General features: G+C 42.1%; 1 protein-coding gene across 1 annotated transcript in view; it reads left to right on the top strand.

The window, feature by feature from the left end:
* The window catches only part of AFF3 (ALF transcription elongation factor 3), a 123,595-nt gene that overhangs the window by 93,850 nt on the left and 12,771 nt on the right, over window positions 1-16,974 (top strand). Inside the window, exons 9-11 of the mRNA XM_088454027.1 lie at window positions 4,763-4,899; window positions 12,452-12,523; window positions 13,287-13,380. Of these exons, the coding sequence (XP_088310153.1) occupies window positions 4,763-4,899; window positions 12,452-12,523; window positions 13,287-13,380 (303 nt within the window). The remainder of the gene's footprint in view (window positions 1-4,762; window positions 4,900-12,451; window positions 12,524-13,286; window positions 13,381-16,974) is intronic.

The raw sequence follows: 16,974 nt of genomic DNA, 5'->3' as shown, positions 1-16,974 counted from the left end.
TGTCAGACAGTCCGTTTCACTACTGGCAGGAAAAAAAGGCAATTTGGAGGCCCTTGCACAAATTGGCTTTGCTTTACTTGAGTTGCCCACCCTCCATTGTAGACTCAAAAAGAGTTTTCAGCACAGCCGGGAACTTTGTCAGCGATCGGTGTAGGAGGCTACTTCCTCAAAATGTGGAAAAGATGATGTTGATGAAAATGAACTACAAATTTCATGAGGAAAACCTTTACCGCCAATTACATCCAAAAATTACAGAGGCACCTGAGGCTGTAATGGTGGATTCCAGAGGGGACGATTAATATTGTGTGAAAATGATGTACACACTAATGAGGGTGAGGAATGATGATGGCGACATCTTGCCGCTGTAATGCCAGTTTGTGCATGGAGAGATCAATGCCAGCAATGTCAGCTGCCCGTCGGTAGCTTGTTTTGTGGGGGCCCAAACAAACCAATCGCTTCAGCAACAATTGGCAGTCCCTGTTGCTGAAGTGATTGGTTTGTTAAACTGTGCATGTCCTGTTTACTATATACAACATAAGGGTGGGTGAAAGGGCCCAAGGACAATGTTTCATAGATGTCCTATATTTTTTTAAACTGCCGTGCTTTTGTGCCGCTGCTCTGATGCTTCCTTTTTTTTGTTTCAGTTTCATACTGTATTTATTTCAACTAAATCACAAATAGGCATACTTGCAAAATACTCTTTTGCCATTTTTAGCCTTGATTTTTAGCTACCAACCTGGTGGGCTTGGCTTTCCTTGATCATAACAGCCATGTTTGGTCAAACACCAAATGGAGAGGCTATTTTGTGATGGTATCTGGAGATGTTCTCCCTCCTCCCCCTTCCCATACATAATCCCAGAAGCACAATGATAAGAGATGTTTAGTACCAGACTTTAAAATCCTTCTGCCCCCTTACTGTTCAGAGCTTCCTTTTTGTGTGCTGCGACAGACATCATCACCTGCATGCCCCTTTGATACTTTAAAAAAAAAATTCAGAACCACTGAAAAGCTTCACTGAGGCAAGGACTGATGTGAATGAGTAAAAATATAGTTTGTAAATGCCTCCCCTCCTCCCTCATAAATTTTCTTCGGAATAAAAATTTTTTATTAAATTTACTACTAATCAAACTCCCTCAGGCCTCTTGAATAATAAAAACATTTGTTTCTTGATATGCCATGTTGGAAGTTGAACTGCCACAGCTGCTGCAATCTTTGACATGCAGTTGCTGAATGCCAAAAATGTCCAGAAATGTTTATAGCCATAGAAAGCATTTCCTGCATGTTCCTTTAAGTTTAAAAAATATTCTGAACCTCCAAGTTGATTTTGTGGGCAAAACATGGGACATATTGTTCACCCATGCTCTCTCCTCCTCCCTCATAAATTTACTTCGGAATAAAAAAATGAAATTAAATTTAGTATGAATCAAACCTTTCTTTCCCTGCCTTTAACTACATACATCCTCCATCTCCCTCGGGCCTCTTGATTAATGAAACATATGTTTCCTTATGTGCTATGTTGGGGGGCAGCCCACTGCTGCCGTTAGCTTAGTCAGCCAGCTCGCTCGGTGCAACTTTTGGGCCTAAACTGGATGAAAACAATATTGTGAGCTGTGAAATGGTCAAAATTTACTGGAAATTAGTGGAAATTAATGTTATAGAGGTTAATAATAATGTAGGAACATAAGAAAGTCCAAAGTATGTGATTTTAGCAGTTTTTATAAATTTTTAAAAGAAAATACAGATCTAAAACCAAATCCAGATCCAAAACCTCGAAGGAGATACAGATCCAAAACCAAAACATGGGGTTCGGCGCAAATCCCTACTTTAGACCAGGTAATTGCAAACTTTACAAAAGTGATAAAAGCATAAACAAGATACTATAGGGAGAGATGTACTAAGCTCTGATAAGTGATAAATTGGAAAGTGATAAAGTTCCAGCCACTCAGCTCCTAACTATCATCTTAAAGGCTGTACTTGAAAAATTACAGGAGCTGATTGGTTGGTAGTTTATCACTCTCCAATTTATCACTTTCCAGAGCTTAGTACATCTGTTCCTTTCACACTGTGAAGAGGTGCTAGGTTGGTGCTAGGTTGGCATGTAAGTTATTGATGCTGTACTAAGGTAGCCTAAAATAAAACTCTGCTGCCATCTAGAGACAAACAGACGTATTTATCAACGTGATGGGAAAAGCAGAATAAAAGCATACAATTATGCCCCTAGCATGTTGACAACCATCCATACATTTTCCTGACAGTAAAAAAAATGGTCAGATATTAGCCAACTGGTAAGAACAAAATAAAGATCAGTAACAATATAGCAACCTCAGACAATACTAATCTTGTGGGTCTGCATACAGTGTGGTTTTAGAGCCACTTATGTTCTGTTCATGAGACACCATATTTCACCCTAGATATTACTCTTTTCACTTTTTAGATACATGAATATGTAGTCCTGTGTCAGTAAATAAAATATTGGCTGCTGCTCATTTATTATACAGTTGTCTGTGAGGAATATTTAAAAGGGTGGACAAATCTGCCAAAATCCATGTTAGGAGCTAGATGCGTTTATGACATTTTATGAGCACTCAGACTCAGTTGGAAATAATTAATAATTTTTGTTATGTCATTTTCAGTGCTTACTTACAAATAGTCAGTTTGCCACTTAATCGTATCTGTTTGTGAAAATGTTAATCCCTATTTGTACATTTGTATTTTAGCTCTTTAAATATTTAAGCACTATTCACATGTTTGCAATATGGAACAATAGCCACCTCTCTCAGAATTCACTTAACACTAAGGAGTACTGTAAATTTACTAAAGTGAGAGTGAAGTGGTGATGTTGCCCATAGCAACCAATCAGATTGTACTTAACATTTACAGTGCATCTGGAAAGTATTCACAACGCTTAACTTTTTCCACATTTTGTTATGTTACAACCTTATTCCAAAATGGAATAAATTAATTTTTGTCCTCAAAACTCTACACACAATACAATGACAACGTGCAAAAAGTTTTTTTGAGATTTTTGCAAATTTAATTAAAAAAAAACAAAAAAAAAAAACAAGAAATCACATGTACATAAGTATTCACAACCTTTGCTCAATACTTTGTTGATGCACCTTTGGCAGCAATTACAGCCTTAAATCTTTTTGAATATGATGCCTCAAGCTTGGCACACCTATCTTTGGGCAGTTTTGCCCATTCCTCTTTGCAGCACCTCTCAAGCTCTGTCAGGTTGGATTGGAAGCGTCGGTGCACAGCCATTTTCAGATCTATCCAGAGATGTTCAATTGGATTCAAGTCTGTGCTCTGGCTGGGCCACTCAAGGACTTTCACAGAGTTGTCCTGAAGCCACTCTTTGATATCTTGGCTGTGTGCTTAGGTCGTTGTCCTGTTGAAAGATGAACCGTCGCCCCAGTCTGAGGTCAAGAGCGCTCTGGAGCAGGTTTTCATCCAGGATGTCTCTATACACTGCTGCATTCATCTTTCCCTCTATCCTGACGAGTCTCCCAGTTCCTGCCGCTGAAAAACATCCCCACAGCATGATGATGCCACCACCGTGCTTCACTGTAGGGATGGAATTGGCCTGGTGATGAGCGGTGCCTGGTTTCCTCCAAACATAACGCCTGGCATTCACAAAAAAGATTTCAATCTTTGTCTCTCATGGTCTGAGAGTCCTTCAGGGCTGCCATGTGCTTTTTACTAAGGAGTGGCTTCCGTCTGGCCACTCTAAAATATAGGCCTGATTGGTGGATTGCTGCAGAGACGGTTGTCCTTCTGGAAGGTTCTCCTTTCTCCACAGAGGAATGCTGTAGCTCTGACAGAGTGACCATTGGGTTCTTGGTCACCTCCCTGACTAGGGCTCTTCTCCCCTGATCGCTCAGTTTAGATGGCCGGCCAACTCTAGGAAGAGTCCTGGTGGCTCCGAACTTCTTCCATTTACGGATGATGGAGGCCACTGTGCTCATTGGGACCTTCAAAGCAGCAGATATTTTTCTGTACCCTTCCCCAGATTTGTGCCACGAGAAAATCCTGTTTCGGAGGTCTACAGACAATTCCTTGGACTTCATGCTTGGTTTGTGCTCTGACATGCACTGTCAAGTGTGGGACCTTATAGAGACAGGTGTATACCTTTCAAAATCATGTTCAATCAACTGAATTTACCACAGGTGGACTCCAATTAAGCTGTAGGAACATCTCAAGGATGATCAGTGGAAACAAGATGCACCTGAGCTTCATGGCAAAGGTCGTGAATACTTATGTACATGTGATTTCTTAGTTGTTTTTTTTTATTAAATTTGCAAAAATCTCAAAAAAACTTTTTACACGTTGTCATTATGGGGTATTGTGTATAGAATTTTGAGGACAAAATGAATTTATTCCATTTTGGAATAAGGCTGTAACATAACAAAATGTGGAAAAAGTGAAGCGTTGTGAATACTTTCCGGATGCACTGTAACTAACACCTTCTAGAAGCTAACAGCTAGAATCTGATTGGTTGCTATGGGCAACATCTCCGCTCCTAAAAACCCTCACTTTAGTTAATTTACCCCTAACTATCTATCTATTTCCCTGAATATGATATTTCATTTTGTATGTTAATATTGTTTTACTGTACTGAAACTGATTGTTTAATAATGAAACTAAAAGCACACAGCACCTGTCTAATGTTACTGCTTGTACTGCAATTTCCAAACTTCATTTATTATTGCAGCCTGTGCCTGTAATATGGTTATATAGTATTATTTGCTTCCTTTACAAGGTGAACAAATGTGAGAAGGTGCTGAACTATACAGAAGCAGCACTTTCATTTATTGAGTGTGGAAATGCTATGGAGCATGGACCCATGGAGTCTAAATCCCCCTATACAATGTATTCGGAGACAGTGGAACTAATAAGGTAACTGATGACCTGGTGAGATAATGCCACTTATCTGTGCCCCCCTCCCCAGTGAGTGTGCCAATACTGTAGTAAGGTGGCCACATTTATGTGGGATGAACACTGGCAGGAGTTGTGGTACATTTGAAGTCTGCAAAATGAGTGAAATGGTGAAATCACATGAATTATGTAATGCTGTTCTGCAGTAATTTAATTACACAAACATGGACATGATGGTTATGCTTCTGCGTTTACTAATAGCTGCATAATAATTGGTGATTCTTACCAACCTTGTCAGTTTGTTCCTAGAGGTTAATTGAAAATCTCACAAGGATGGAGATAGGAAGTGACAAGTGTAATAGGAGGTTACAGTCCTACAGCATCATCAGAATTGTTATGTACAGTGTTTTACTGCTAATTGCTGACAGCACTGAAAAGTATTAAATGTATTATGTGAAACCTTTAAATCTCAAATGCTCATATTTAAAGAAAACAAATATTTGACTACAAACAGAGCAATAGCTACATTAGTACATAATGTAAACTGCAAACGGTTTTTCATGTGTAACCAAAAAATCGTTTAAGTTGTTTCCCAGTTCTGACAATTTAACTTTGTTGGCTCCTAAGTGCCCTGCTGCATCTTCTTCTACAGACATTGCTTTTTCATTCTACATACTGTTATGCCTTTTAGCTATATATTTATATAATCTGGCAGAGTTGTTTCTTTTTATTGTAATGTGATACACCAGTGTGCTGAGCTTTTTACACTGGATACAGTTATACGAAAAGAACACCTTTGCATTGTTTTCCAACCTATGTAAACAACTGTGCATGATGGATTAAATGCATAGTAAAAAAGCAAAGTAATAACCTAGAAACAAGAAAAAAAACTGTTTATCTGAAAATCTCTGAAAACCATTGAAATTAGCATTGTTAAAGCTTCCTCACTCACTCACTCACTCACTCACTCACTCACTCACTCACTCACTAATGCTGGGTACACACTGGCCGATATATTGGCTGATCAATTGATCGGCCAATATATCGTGCCCCTTCGACCAGTGTGTACAGACGATATGTCTGTGAACAACGTCGTTCACAGTCATGTCGCATTGGCTGTGCTGCACAGCCAATGAACAGATATGTCTGCAGACATTTCTGTACAGCGGCAAGTGTGTACGGACGATCAGCCGATCGCCCATACACAGGGGGGCCGAGAGGGGGGGGGAGAGCCACGAGCGAGTACTACTTACCCGGGTCCGGCACAGCTCTCCATCCACAGCAGCCCAGCACATGCTGCTGTGTGCTGGGCTGCACTGAGAGGCTGGGCTGCACTGTCCGAGGCTGTTAAAGCAGCAGCCCGAGCAGTCTCCTATGCCAAAGGGGGGGGGCGATCACGCGGGTCGCGCCCCCCTTTGGCTGTGCACCGGGCTGAGGGGCAAACAGCGCCCCCCTCCCCAGCGTGCAGCGCCCGCAATTTTTTTTCCAAAGAGTTGCTCTGCTATTTTGGTGTCGCTCCCTCGGATAGTGTCACCGAACAGCGCTGTAAGCCCCCAGCATAACGAGGATGGGACTTGACACACGGTCACACCCTCCAAACGGCACACAGCAGGGGGGGGTGACCTTGTGGACACAAGGCCACACCCCCTTCGGAGTGCGCAAGAGGCCAGCAAGTGGTGCCCCTGGGCAGGACCAGCTTCCGTTCCATTCTGGGAGTACAGAGGTCAGGGTCAGGTCTGCGTCTTGGGTATGGAGCTGTGAGGGGCAATCTGAGTAACCTCAGGGATACTCAGATGGCCGATGGTCTTGCAGAAGATCCAATGCTGCATCTTAGGTTGCAGCACTCGGATTTGCGATGCTGTCAGGAAGCGTCTATTTAAACCATATGCCTCCTGGTGCATTAGCATATTAGTTGTATGGTATTGCACAGCCACTTCCCTGTGCAATACCGTACAACTCTGAATCAGGCCCACTATTCTTCACAGATGACTTAAGGCTTCATTTATCAACAAGCTTTATCATTCACAACGAGTGATAAAATTCCCTGTGTATGATAAATGGTGCTCCAGCCAATCAGCTCCCAGCTGTCATCTGTTTTAAAAATGACAGTTGGGAGCTGATTGGCTGGAGCACCATTATCATACGCAATGAGTTTTATAACGTGTTGTGAATGATAAAACTTGTTTATAAATTAGGCCCTTAATTAGTACCTCAGTCATTATGATTTAACCATCTGTGCACAGGCATGGAGAGACTTAAAACCTGGACTTGTATGTGGCTGATGGCTGAGTTTCGGAAATACAGATTTAAAACATCTATGAAGATAACTCCGACACGCATATTGCTCTATAGTATTTTCAAAGACAATTGGAAACGTTAAAATTATTAAGAAGGATGGTCCTAAAGTGATAATAGGACATTGTTTCATGTGACGGTTCTACTGGTCCCACCCATCTCAGTCTCTGGAGTATACTCTGAAATTAGTTTTATGATGCATATGGGGGAACAAGTAGTTGTACTTGCACATATATTAAAACTTTCAGATATGCAGTTTCGAGGTGCGTATATTACGTTATATTTTTGCTGTAATATACCACTGTGGAAAATGTGAGGATAGCTGTGATGGCTGACAGCCGGGATCGAACTATGGGAATTGCAGAATGTATACAGCAAGTGAAAGGAAGGAAGGGTGAAAGTAAAAACTAGACCTAGGTCCCGTTCAGACCCTGGATTTGTATCTGTGGATTTGTATCTAAGCACTAGTGAGAGAGAATGGGGAACTTATCTGTGTTGTGTTTCACCTCAATTGCTGTTTAATTCCTCTGCAGAACAAAACTCCAATAGGCCAAGTCTCTCACATCGATAATCACCTGTCACTAAACAAAGTCAAATTAGGCTGTGCCTGCCTTCCAAGCCCCTTCATAGCACTATCCACTTGTCTTTGCAGTGCTCTAGGGTACCCATGAATATTTACACAAACAAGGTACCAAAATAATCACTGGAGTATGATTCTTATTTCCAACTGCCTCTAATTCTGAGGGCAGTACAGCCAATACATATGGCGGGACACGTGCTAGAGGAGACGTGATCAAACATGGAGGTGTGGCCACACCCACTTTTTAAAACTTTGACTTAAATTACTAAGCTTCATGGTGGCATGTGCCTAGAAGGGGGGTCTTTAATCTCCTTCATGGCTGTTCTAGGCCCCCCAGGCAATCCTGGGTCTGGATAATTAGTACCCTCCCCACCCCCTTCTCGGTGCCCCGATCCGGTGGACCTTCTCAACTTTTAATAATTTATAACTGGAAATGCCACCATTATTCAACATTAATAATAGGTACATCCAGTGCATTGCTGGGACCCAAAAGTTTGTTATTGGCCAGTGTTGCTTTTGTATTTTCCAGAGTCCCTACTCTGCTCTGTGTGTAGAGCGGGGATCTCTTTTGAGCAGAAGAAACCATCTTTCTGCTTTCAATTGAGGCTTAGTAGTGTGTATCAACCTGGCAGTGATTGGCCTGCCTCACCTCTGGCTCTGTAGCATCCCTTGCTATTGCGATAATTCTGTCACTGGATGCAGCATAATACAATGTGGCTTATTGCTTTTAATAAAAGTAATTTATACTATCTAGTCTGATGCTCTTGGTTATATAAATTTGTATGTATTAAATACAATTATATCAAATACAAAGTATATATATATATATATATAATATAAATATATATATGTATACCACAAAAATGCCCCCACTTTGCGCTAGTTTGTTTAAACAGTGAGATTTAAAATAAACCAAATAGTACAAGAGATAGCTGCACCTTTCCCTTAATATCTCTGTTAGACAGATATCAATAGATAGTAACACAAAAAAAGGAAAGAGAGAGGGCTCTTAAAGACACAAATTGAGTATAAAAATGTACAGAACCAAATATAATATAAAAGATAAAAATTGGAACTAGCAGTCTAAGTGCTCCAATAAACAGTTATAGATAAGGAAGTAGATGGTAGCTTCTTATTCTCTCAAAAATGTCCTTATTAGTGAGTCCTTATTGCTCCAATGAACAGTCCTAGATAAGGAAGTAGATGGTAGCTTCTTTTTCTTTCAAAAATGTCCTTATTAGTGAATCCTTATTAATCTTTTCAGGGTGACATTTGGAGATGATGAATACACTGTTCTTTAGATATACGATTGTTTTTGCAGTCCCACTGAAAGATTACCCTTTCACCAAAATACACCCAGACAGAAAGGGCCAATATGGCCACTATCAGTAATAAATAAGAAACTTTCTCAGAGATATAATAAATTAATATTTTAATCCATAAAAATAGTAATTTCTGTAGGAGGTATCTTACATCAAGTGTAAATGTATAAAATGGATGAAAAACCAACGCATTTTCATCCATTTTATGCAGGGAACTTCATCGGGGGCACATCTTTAAAACAAATTGGTATATAAACGTAAAGGATACAGAAAAGAAAGGAATTATAAATAAAAATATCCAATAATTTTGTCAGTATGGGCTAGAAAAATATATATAGGCTATATATATATTATAGAACCATGAACTTGGAAAATAACGCCTAAAAAAGTGTAATACAGTGTATAAACAAGTATAATGAAAAATAAAATAATATATTCTGAAATAGGTCTAATCTTATTTCAAGCTTAGTGCTTATGCTAAATAGGTGTTCCCAATGAAATGGCGACTAGATATATAAAAAAAATACACATTTATTATTAAAAAATAAAACAAAGATAACCAATTCTATTCATAGATAGAAAAAAAGAAAGAAAATGATGTACTATAATTAATATTGACTATAAGAATTCAATGTTACAGAAATTTCAATGACCAGATAAAATGTATTAAAAATATTTTTTTGTAAAAAAGCTTATCTTGGATCTTATAAAGTAAAGTTCATTAAGGCAGGTAAATTTCAGCTCCCTACACGTTTCGTCACTCTGTGGACTTCATCAAGGGGTTAGAGCTACTGGGAGAGGAGCTATAGAAAAACAACTATATGTATATATATATATATATATATATTATGTATATATATATATATATATATATATATATTACAATAAATGAACACAGACCTATTGGAGTCATGAGTCTCACTTATTAAGTCCTGTGAGTGCCGCTGTTTATGCATATATACGCATTTGTTCCTATACCATCTGAGGGCACCCAGGCAAGTACTTTATTTACAGTGGAGTGCCGGCATGATTAGTTAATTATAGTACTTGAAAAATAAGTAACTCAAAGGGAACTTTGAAATAAAACTTATCTTATGGAAAATAAATTTTGGCCCAGGACATTATGACATAGTTAATGAGAGGCTCAGGAACTGAGGACCTGATTCAGACCCGGACGCTAAAAAGCGTTTGCTCGTAGCTGCTGATGGTTCACATTGTGCGCATGCATCACAGTGAGCGTGCACGAACCTCTGCGAAAGATCGGGAAGCGCTCGCTCGCCGAGCATAGACAGCCCAGCAGAGTGAGTGACGGTAGAATCCGTTTGTGGGTGATAATAGGGGCAGACCACTAGAAACGGGAGAGTGGAGGTGCAAACGCAGATGTGTCTGAGCGTCTCAATGTCGTTTCAGAGGCGTGCATAATTAACAGGCAGCATCATAGTACATGTCACCTGGCTGGTTTTTACACTGAAGTGCTCGCAATGCTTGCTGTAGGGCATAGTCAACCTCAAGCGCTGCGAATGCATCCGATGGTACCCGATGTACCGATGGTTGCATACACTTCCTGGAGATGACGTGCGCAAGTGGGCGTCTTAAGATAGGCTGGTGGGTGTCTGCATACACAAAGCGATCGCACGCCAAGATAGTGGGTGTGCTTAAGCCTTGCCGTCACTTAGCCGAATTTGCTTACTCTGAGAACGAGCGTACGCATCTAGCGAGCGGGTCTGAATCGAGCCTGCTTGATTCTGCTGAAAAAAAGAACTGTGTATATATATATATATATATATATATATATATATATATACACACATAGTGCTATTTTTCCGCAGGAATTCAGTTTTTCTGAATCTCTCATTAACGATAACGTAATGTCCTGGGCCAAAATGTTTTTCCCGTAACATAAGTTTTATTTTAAAGTCCCTTCTGAGTGCCTTATTTCTAAATAATACATATATATATATATATATATATCATGTTGGGCTTATAGTACACCAAGGTCTACTCAAAAAGGAAAGCGAAAAGCAAATGATTAAAATAAGTAAAAATAATAGCTTATCTTGTTCATAAATATTTGGTCAAAAGACCCATCAAATGATACAATATATGCAGATGGAAAGAAAATAAAACATAGTGTGCACGGTTTGATAAAATTACACTGCAGTAAAACCAAATAATTGGAATTAAAAAACATACATAGGAACATTTAGTCCCACTCAATTGCTATACAGATGGTTTCAGTGTTCTCCCAGAAATTTTTTCCAGCCAGGTGGCATCAAGAAGTAGCCGGGTGTGGGCCTCCGCAATTATACGCGTGCCGGAAAAAGGGGTATCTCCCTTACCATTCCAGCCCGACAGGTCTTAGTCTGCTCCCCAGCTGGTGCTCAGTCAAAAGTGCCCATTATGCAGAAAGTGACCACTGTAGTTATCCTCATATGCAGTCCCCCCTGTATTTCTGGCCTTTATACAGTGTCCCCTGTAGTTTTCCCCTTTATGCATTGCTCCCTGTAGTTTTGCTTTGCCCTTATGCAGTGCCCCCAGGCTGAAGTAGTGCCGCTATGTAGTGCCCCAAGCCTGGTCCCTTATGTAGTGCCCCCTGGCTTAAATAGTGCCCCAGGACTGGCCCCTTATGCAGTGCCCCCAGGCTTAAATAGTGTCCCTTATGCAGTGCCCCCAGGCTGGTCCCTTATGCAGTGCCCCCAGGCTGGTCCCTTATGCAGTGCCCCCAGGCTTAAATAATGCCCTTTAGGCAGTGCCCCCAGACTGGTCCCAGTCCCAGCCCAGAACTTACCTTAACTTGCTCGCCGCTCGCGCTCCCACTCCTGCTGCCTCACTCTGTATGGATCTAACTAGATCTAGCTGGCGTGCGGGGAAGGCTCCTCACGTCACGAGTAACGTCATGACGTCACCCGCGCACTGCACCACTGGGAACGCTTGCCTCTGAAGCAATCGGATGCTTCTTTAGCCTCCGGTCACTTCAGAGGCCAGTGTTCCACAGCAGGGGTCAGCGGGGGAAAGTGCCGGGCGGTAGGCTGTTTCTGCCGGGCGATGCGCCCGCAGAAAACAGCCTGGGGAGAACACTGGGTTTAAAGGTTAAAACATGTTATTACAAGCAGTGAAATAAAAATAGTAGGTAGCACTATGGATGAAATCTTCTCCATAGACGAAATGCTTTGGGACTGAAACACTGTACCTGAGACCCTCTATGGACAGATGAGTGCTCTATTTTATGTCTTTTTGTAGGTGCGCTTCCTACTAATTTTATTTTTTGTGTTTTGCATGAAAGGGATGATATGGCAAGCCTGTATAACGAGGAAAAGCACAACTTTATAGCTGATCTCATTTACATGTATACATACAAGTTTGTTTTCTTTTATAGGTATGCCCTGAGGTTAAAATCACATTCTGGTCATAATGCATCTGCTCAGGACAAGAAAATTACTACATTATGGTTTGTAGACTTGTAATAACGTCTCTCAGAAAATGCAAACATTACTTTGTAACATACATCTTTATTTCTTGTAGTTATATTATCATTTGCCATAAGCCCACCTTCCCCATTATACTGTATATCACATCCTTGGTTTGTTTGTTTTTTAAATAGTTCATTACAAAGTTCTTTTGTATCTTGATATTTTTTTTTCAAAAAGTACTCACTTTCTCTGTAACTCTTTGTCTCCTCCATTAAACTATATATTTTGCAGCTGACTTTTATTCAGGTGACATAATGGAGATGCAGATTGCTGACATAAGGGGCAGAAACTGATACATACCAACATGTATGAGTTTTCAGTTGGGACAGCTTGCACATAAAAGAAGGGGTGAGGTCACTTATCAGGGTAACATATTTTCCAACTGTCTCTGACAAAGTTGCTGCCAATCTGGGCAGCAGGACATGTCCCTGCAAACAGTTGGGAAATATACTATCAGGGTTTTATTGTGTAGTTGCAATGTCTGCTTAATGCCCATAACCGTACCGTTACTTTAGCTACATCTGATGCCCTTCATCTGGAAAGGACAGGAGCATAAAAGTAAATTGTATTTTACTGTCTGTCCTTTTTTTAATATTTTATTGCTGTTCTACTGACTAACAAATTAATCATTTTTACTGCTTATTTGACCTCGTCCATCACATTTTTCTAAACAGACGAGCTATGCATAGTGATATAAATGATGGGTTTTGATGGCATATTATATAATTTCTCTTTACATAGTTACCGCTGTCTGGCTCTTCTATACTGGAGAATGTTTCGACTAAAAAGAGATCATGCAGTGAAGTACTCTAAAGCTCTCATTGATTACTTTAAGGTATACGTTTATTTGGAATGTAATTCTGTATGAGCCTTTTCTATTTATTAAAGTTCCCCCAAATGATTTATGTAGTTTATTGTTATTTAACTATTGACCTGATATGTGTGCAAGGCCTTCTCCAATTGCAAGTTTTCCTTATTATAGGTGTAATCTGTGCTAAATTAACTTATATGGAAAAATATATATAACATCAACTAATCTACTCCAAGAGTCAGATAAATAAAACAGAAGATAAGAAAGCAGGATATTGTGTCTTGAGCGTAATGACCGTTGGTCGCGTTGGAAGATGTACACTTATATGAAATAGATATTTCTATATAGGAACAACACTAATGTGAAGGTCTGGGTTTGTTGTGGACCCGGGGTGGTGACAGGAGCAGACACAGAGGCAGATTTAAATTAAAAGGTGGAGTTTTTAATAAGTGATTTAGCAGACATGGGAATGGCAAACGAAAATGTCCAGGTTTAGCACTAAAGTGCACTTGATAACTGCGGTGAAGCAAATGGGAGAATGTCCAGATAGTGACAGGCAGGAAATGTCCAGTATGCAGGTTTGGTGAGCTGTAACGAAGTGCAGGCAGAGGTAATAAAGTCCAGCTGGGAGTTAGAGTGTGAGGAAAGGTGCAGGGAAACAGCAGGTTCAGGTACTCAGGCAGGGGAAAGGTAAATGGAGGGTGCAGGGTGAGTCCAGCAGGTTTGGAGCAGGCAAGGTAACAGGCTAGTAGCGCTTCCAGGCAGACAGGTAAGTCTGCTCTACTCTCTCTCAGCCGCAGCTGAGAAACATGTTGCATTGGCAATGAATGAAGGCTCCGGACCTTCCTAAATACCAGGTGCCGCGCTGTGACTCCCGGAAAAGAGCACATGACCCACCAGGATTGGACAGCTTGAATCACATGACCTGAAGCAAGATGGCGGCGTCCATGCCAAACGGAACGGAAACACCACCAGGCCTCAGTGACAATGTGCCCGCACAGAACCATGCGCAGCCAATGCCCCTCGCCAAACACCAGCACTGCTGCCAGAGACCCCTCGCCACAATGACCTCATACAGTAGGTAATACCTGGTGACCACCATGCCGAGAAATCCTGGCCTTGACAGTACTCCCGCCCCCTTATCGGTGGCCTCAGGACACTCACCAGGTTTCTCCCGATGGGCAGCGTGGAAACTTTTGATGAGTGCAGGAGCATGGATATCACAGGCATCAGTCCAACAATGCTTCTCTGGACCGTAACCCCTCCAATCCAAGAGGTACTGCAGATGTCCTCTGCGGATACAAGTCCAAGACTTGGGAAAACTCAAACTCCACGCTTCTTTCAGTCTGGGCATGGGGAGAAGCAGGCAGGACACTGTGGAATTTATTCAACACTAGGGGTTTAAGCAGGGAGATATGAAAGGAGTTGGGAATTTTCAGGTAAGGGGGCAACTGAAGGTGATAAGCCACGGGGTTAATAATTTCTATAATGGAGAAGGGCCCGATGAAGCGTGGAGCAAATTTCATAGATGGTACTCTGAGCCGTAGGTTCCGGGTGGACAACCAGACTTGGTCTCCAACTTGCATACGTGGTACTATCCTACGTTTCTTGGCAGCTTGAAATTTGTAACGGGAGGACGCCTTCTCCAGGTCAGCACGAACTTGAGTCCAAATTGATGCAAATCTCTTTACAGTGTCTTCCACAGCTGGTACATCAAAGACGGGCAGGCTTTGAAATTGAGGAACCCGAGGATGAAGACCGTAGACCACTTGGAATGGAGTTTGGTTCGTGGAAGAGTGGTAGGAGGCATGATGCGCAAATTCAGCCCATGGCAGCAATACAGTCCAATTGTCATGAAAATCCTCAGGAAGGTCTCAAGGTCTTAATTAACCCTCTCGGTGGAACCATTGCTTTGTGGGTGATAAGCCGTAGAAAAATTTAGCTTTACTTGCAATACTGAACATAAGGCTCTCCAAAATTTTGCTGTAAACTGAACACCACGGTCAGAGACTATCTCGGCAGGAACACCATGGAGACGCAATATATGTTGTACAAACAAATGAGCCAGGTCAGGAGCAGAAGGTAATTTTTTTAGTGGTATGTAATGGACCATCTTTGATAATCGGTCTACTACGACCCAGATGGTAGTGAACCCTTGAGAATTCGGCAGATCCGTGACAAAGTCCATGGAGAGATGCGTCCATGGACGTGATGGAATAGGTAGCGGCAACAACTCACCAGCTGGAGCTTGACATGAAGACTTATGCTGAGCACACAAGGAGCATGAAGAAATAAACTCTGACACATCCGCTTTCTGGATGGCCACCGATAGCCTCTCTTCAGAAATTCCAGGGTCTTCCGGGTACCTGAGTGACCTGCAAAGCGAGAGGAATGAGCCACCATGTGAGGAGCTGCTTCCTTAACTCCGGGGCCACAAAGGACTTCCCATTGGGAGGCTGTACTTGTAGGGTGGCAAATACTCTTGACTCCAAGACAGGGGTATTTTGTTGATTCTCCGCTTTGTCATCACAGAGGAGAGATCTGGACAGAGCATCTGCCTTTTGATTAAGAGCTCCAGACCAGAAGGTCAGGATGAACTGGAACCGAGCAAAAAATATTGCCCATTGGGCCAGACGAGGACTCACGCACTGGAGATTCTTGAGGAATAGGAGGTTTCTATGCTCTGTGAAAACAGTGAAGGGGAACTTAGGGCCTGATTCAGAGCTGGACGCTCTGACCAGAGTGCTCGCTCTGAATCAGGGCCCTCCTCCCTCAACTTGGAGTGGCCTCATGGACGCTCGCATAGCTGTGGGTTACCACCCACAGCTATAGCGAGCGTCCATGATGATGGTCGCGATGGTCAAGACCATCGCGACTATCGGGCTTGCGACGAGACCCTGCGGTAGGGTCTCGGTGACCGCAAGCCCTGGAGTGATTTTGGCTCTATCAGAGCCAAAATCACTCAAACTGACATCACTACTGATGTCAGTGGGGCCGGACTCAGATGGTAGGCGTTCCCATGGGAACGCCTCCGTCTGGCAGCCATGCTCCCGGCACGCCCACCAAGGGGGGCGTGCTGTCACTCACCATCGACAGCACGCCCCCTTTGGTGCGAGACCCATAACGACAGCTTGGCCGTCGTTATTCGGGTCTCGCGCATGTGCACGACGGAGCTCCCTCCGTCGTGCGCATGCGCAATTCAGCACCATCGACCCGCTTGCGAGCGTCCTGCGCTCGCGAGCGGGTCTGAATTACCCCCTTGGCCCCTTCCAGCAGGTATCTCCATTCTTTTAATGCCAATTTCACTGCCAGGAGTTCTCGTTCAACTATGGTATAATTTCTTTCGGCAGGCGAGAATTTCTTGGAGAAAAATCCACAGGGATGAACTCGATTATCCTCATAACGCTGGGAAAAAAACTGCACCCATGGCCTCTGAAGATGCATCCACTTCCAATAGAAAAGGCCTGTCCAAATCTGGTTGACGTAAGACTGGAGCAGAAATAAAAGCCTGTTTTAAAAGCTGGAAGGCAGTCTCTGCCTCAGGTGACCATAGGGCAGGATTAGCGTCTTTACAGGTCAAAGCGGTGATGGGAGCCAATAAAGAGGAGAATCCTTTAA

This window comes from Taudactylus pleione, unplaced genomic scaffold (assembly GCF_031769625.1).
Source record: "Taudactylus pleione unplaced genomic scaffold, aTauple2 ptg000609l, whole genome shotgun sequence".
Taxonomy (NCBI): Eukaryota; Metazoa; Chordata; class Amphibia; order Anura; family Myobatrachidae; genus Taudactylus; species Taudactylus pleione.
The sequence above is the reverse complement of the archived record's forward strand: the minus strand, read 5'-3'. Positions and strand labels throughout refer to the sequence as shown.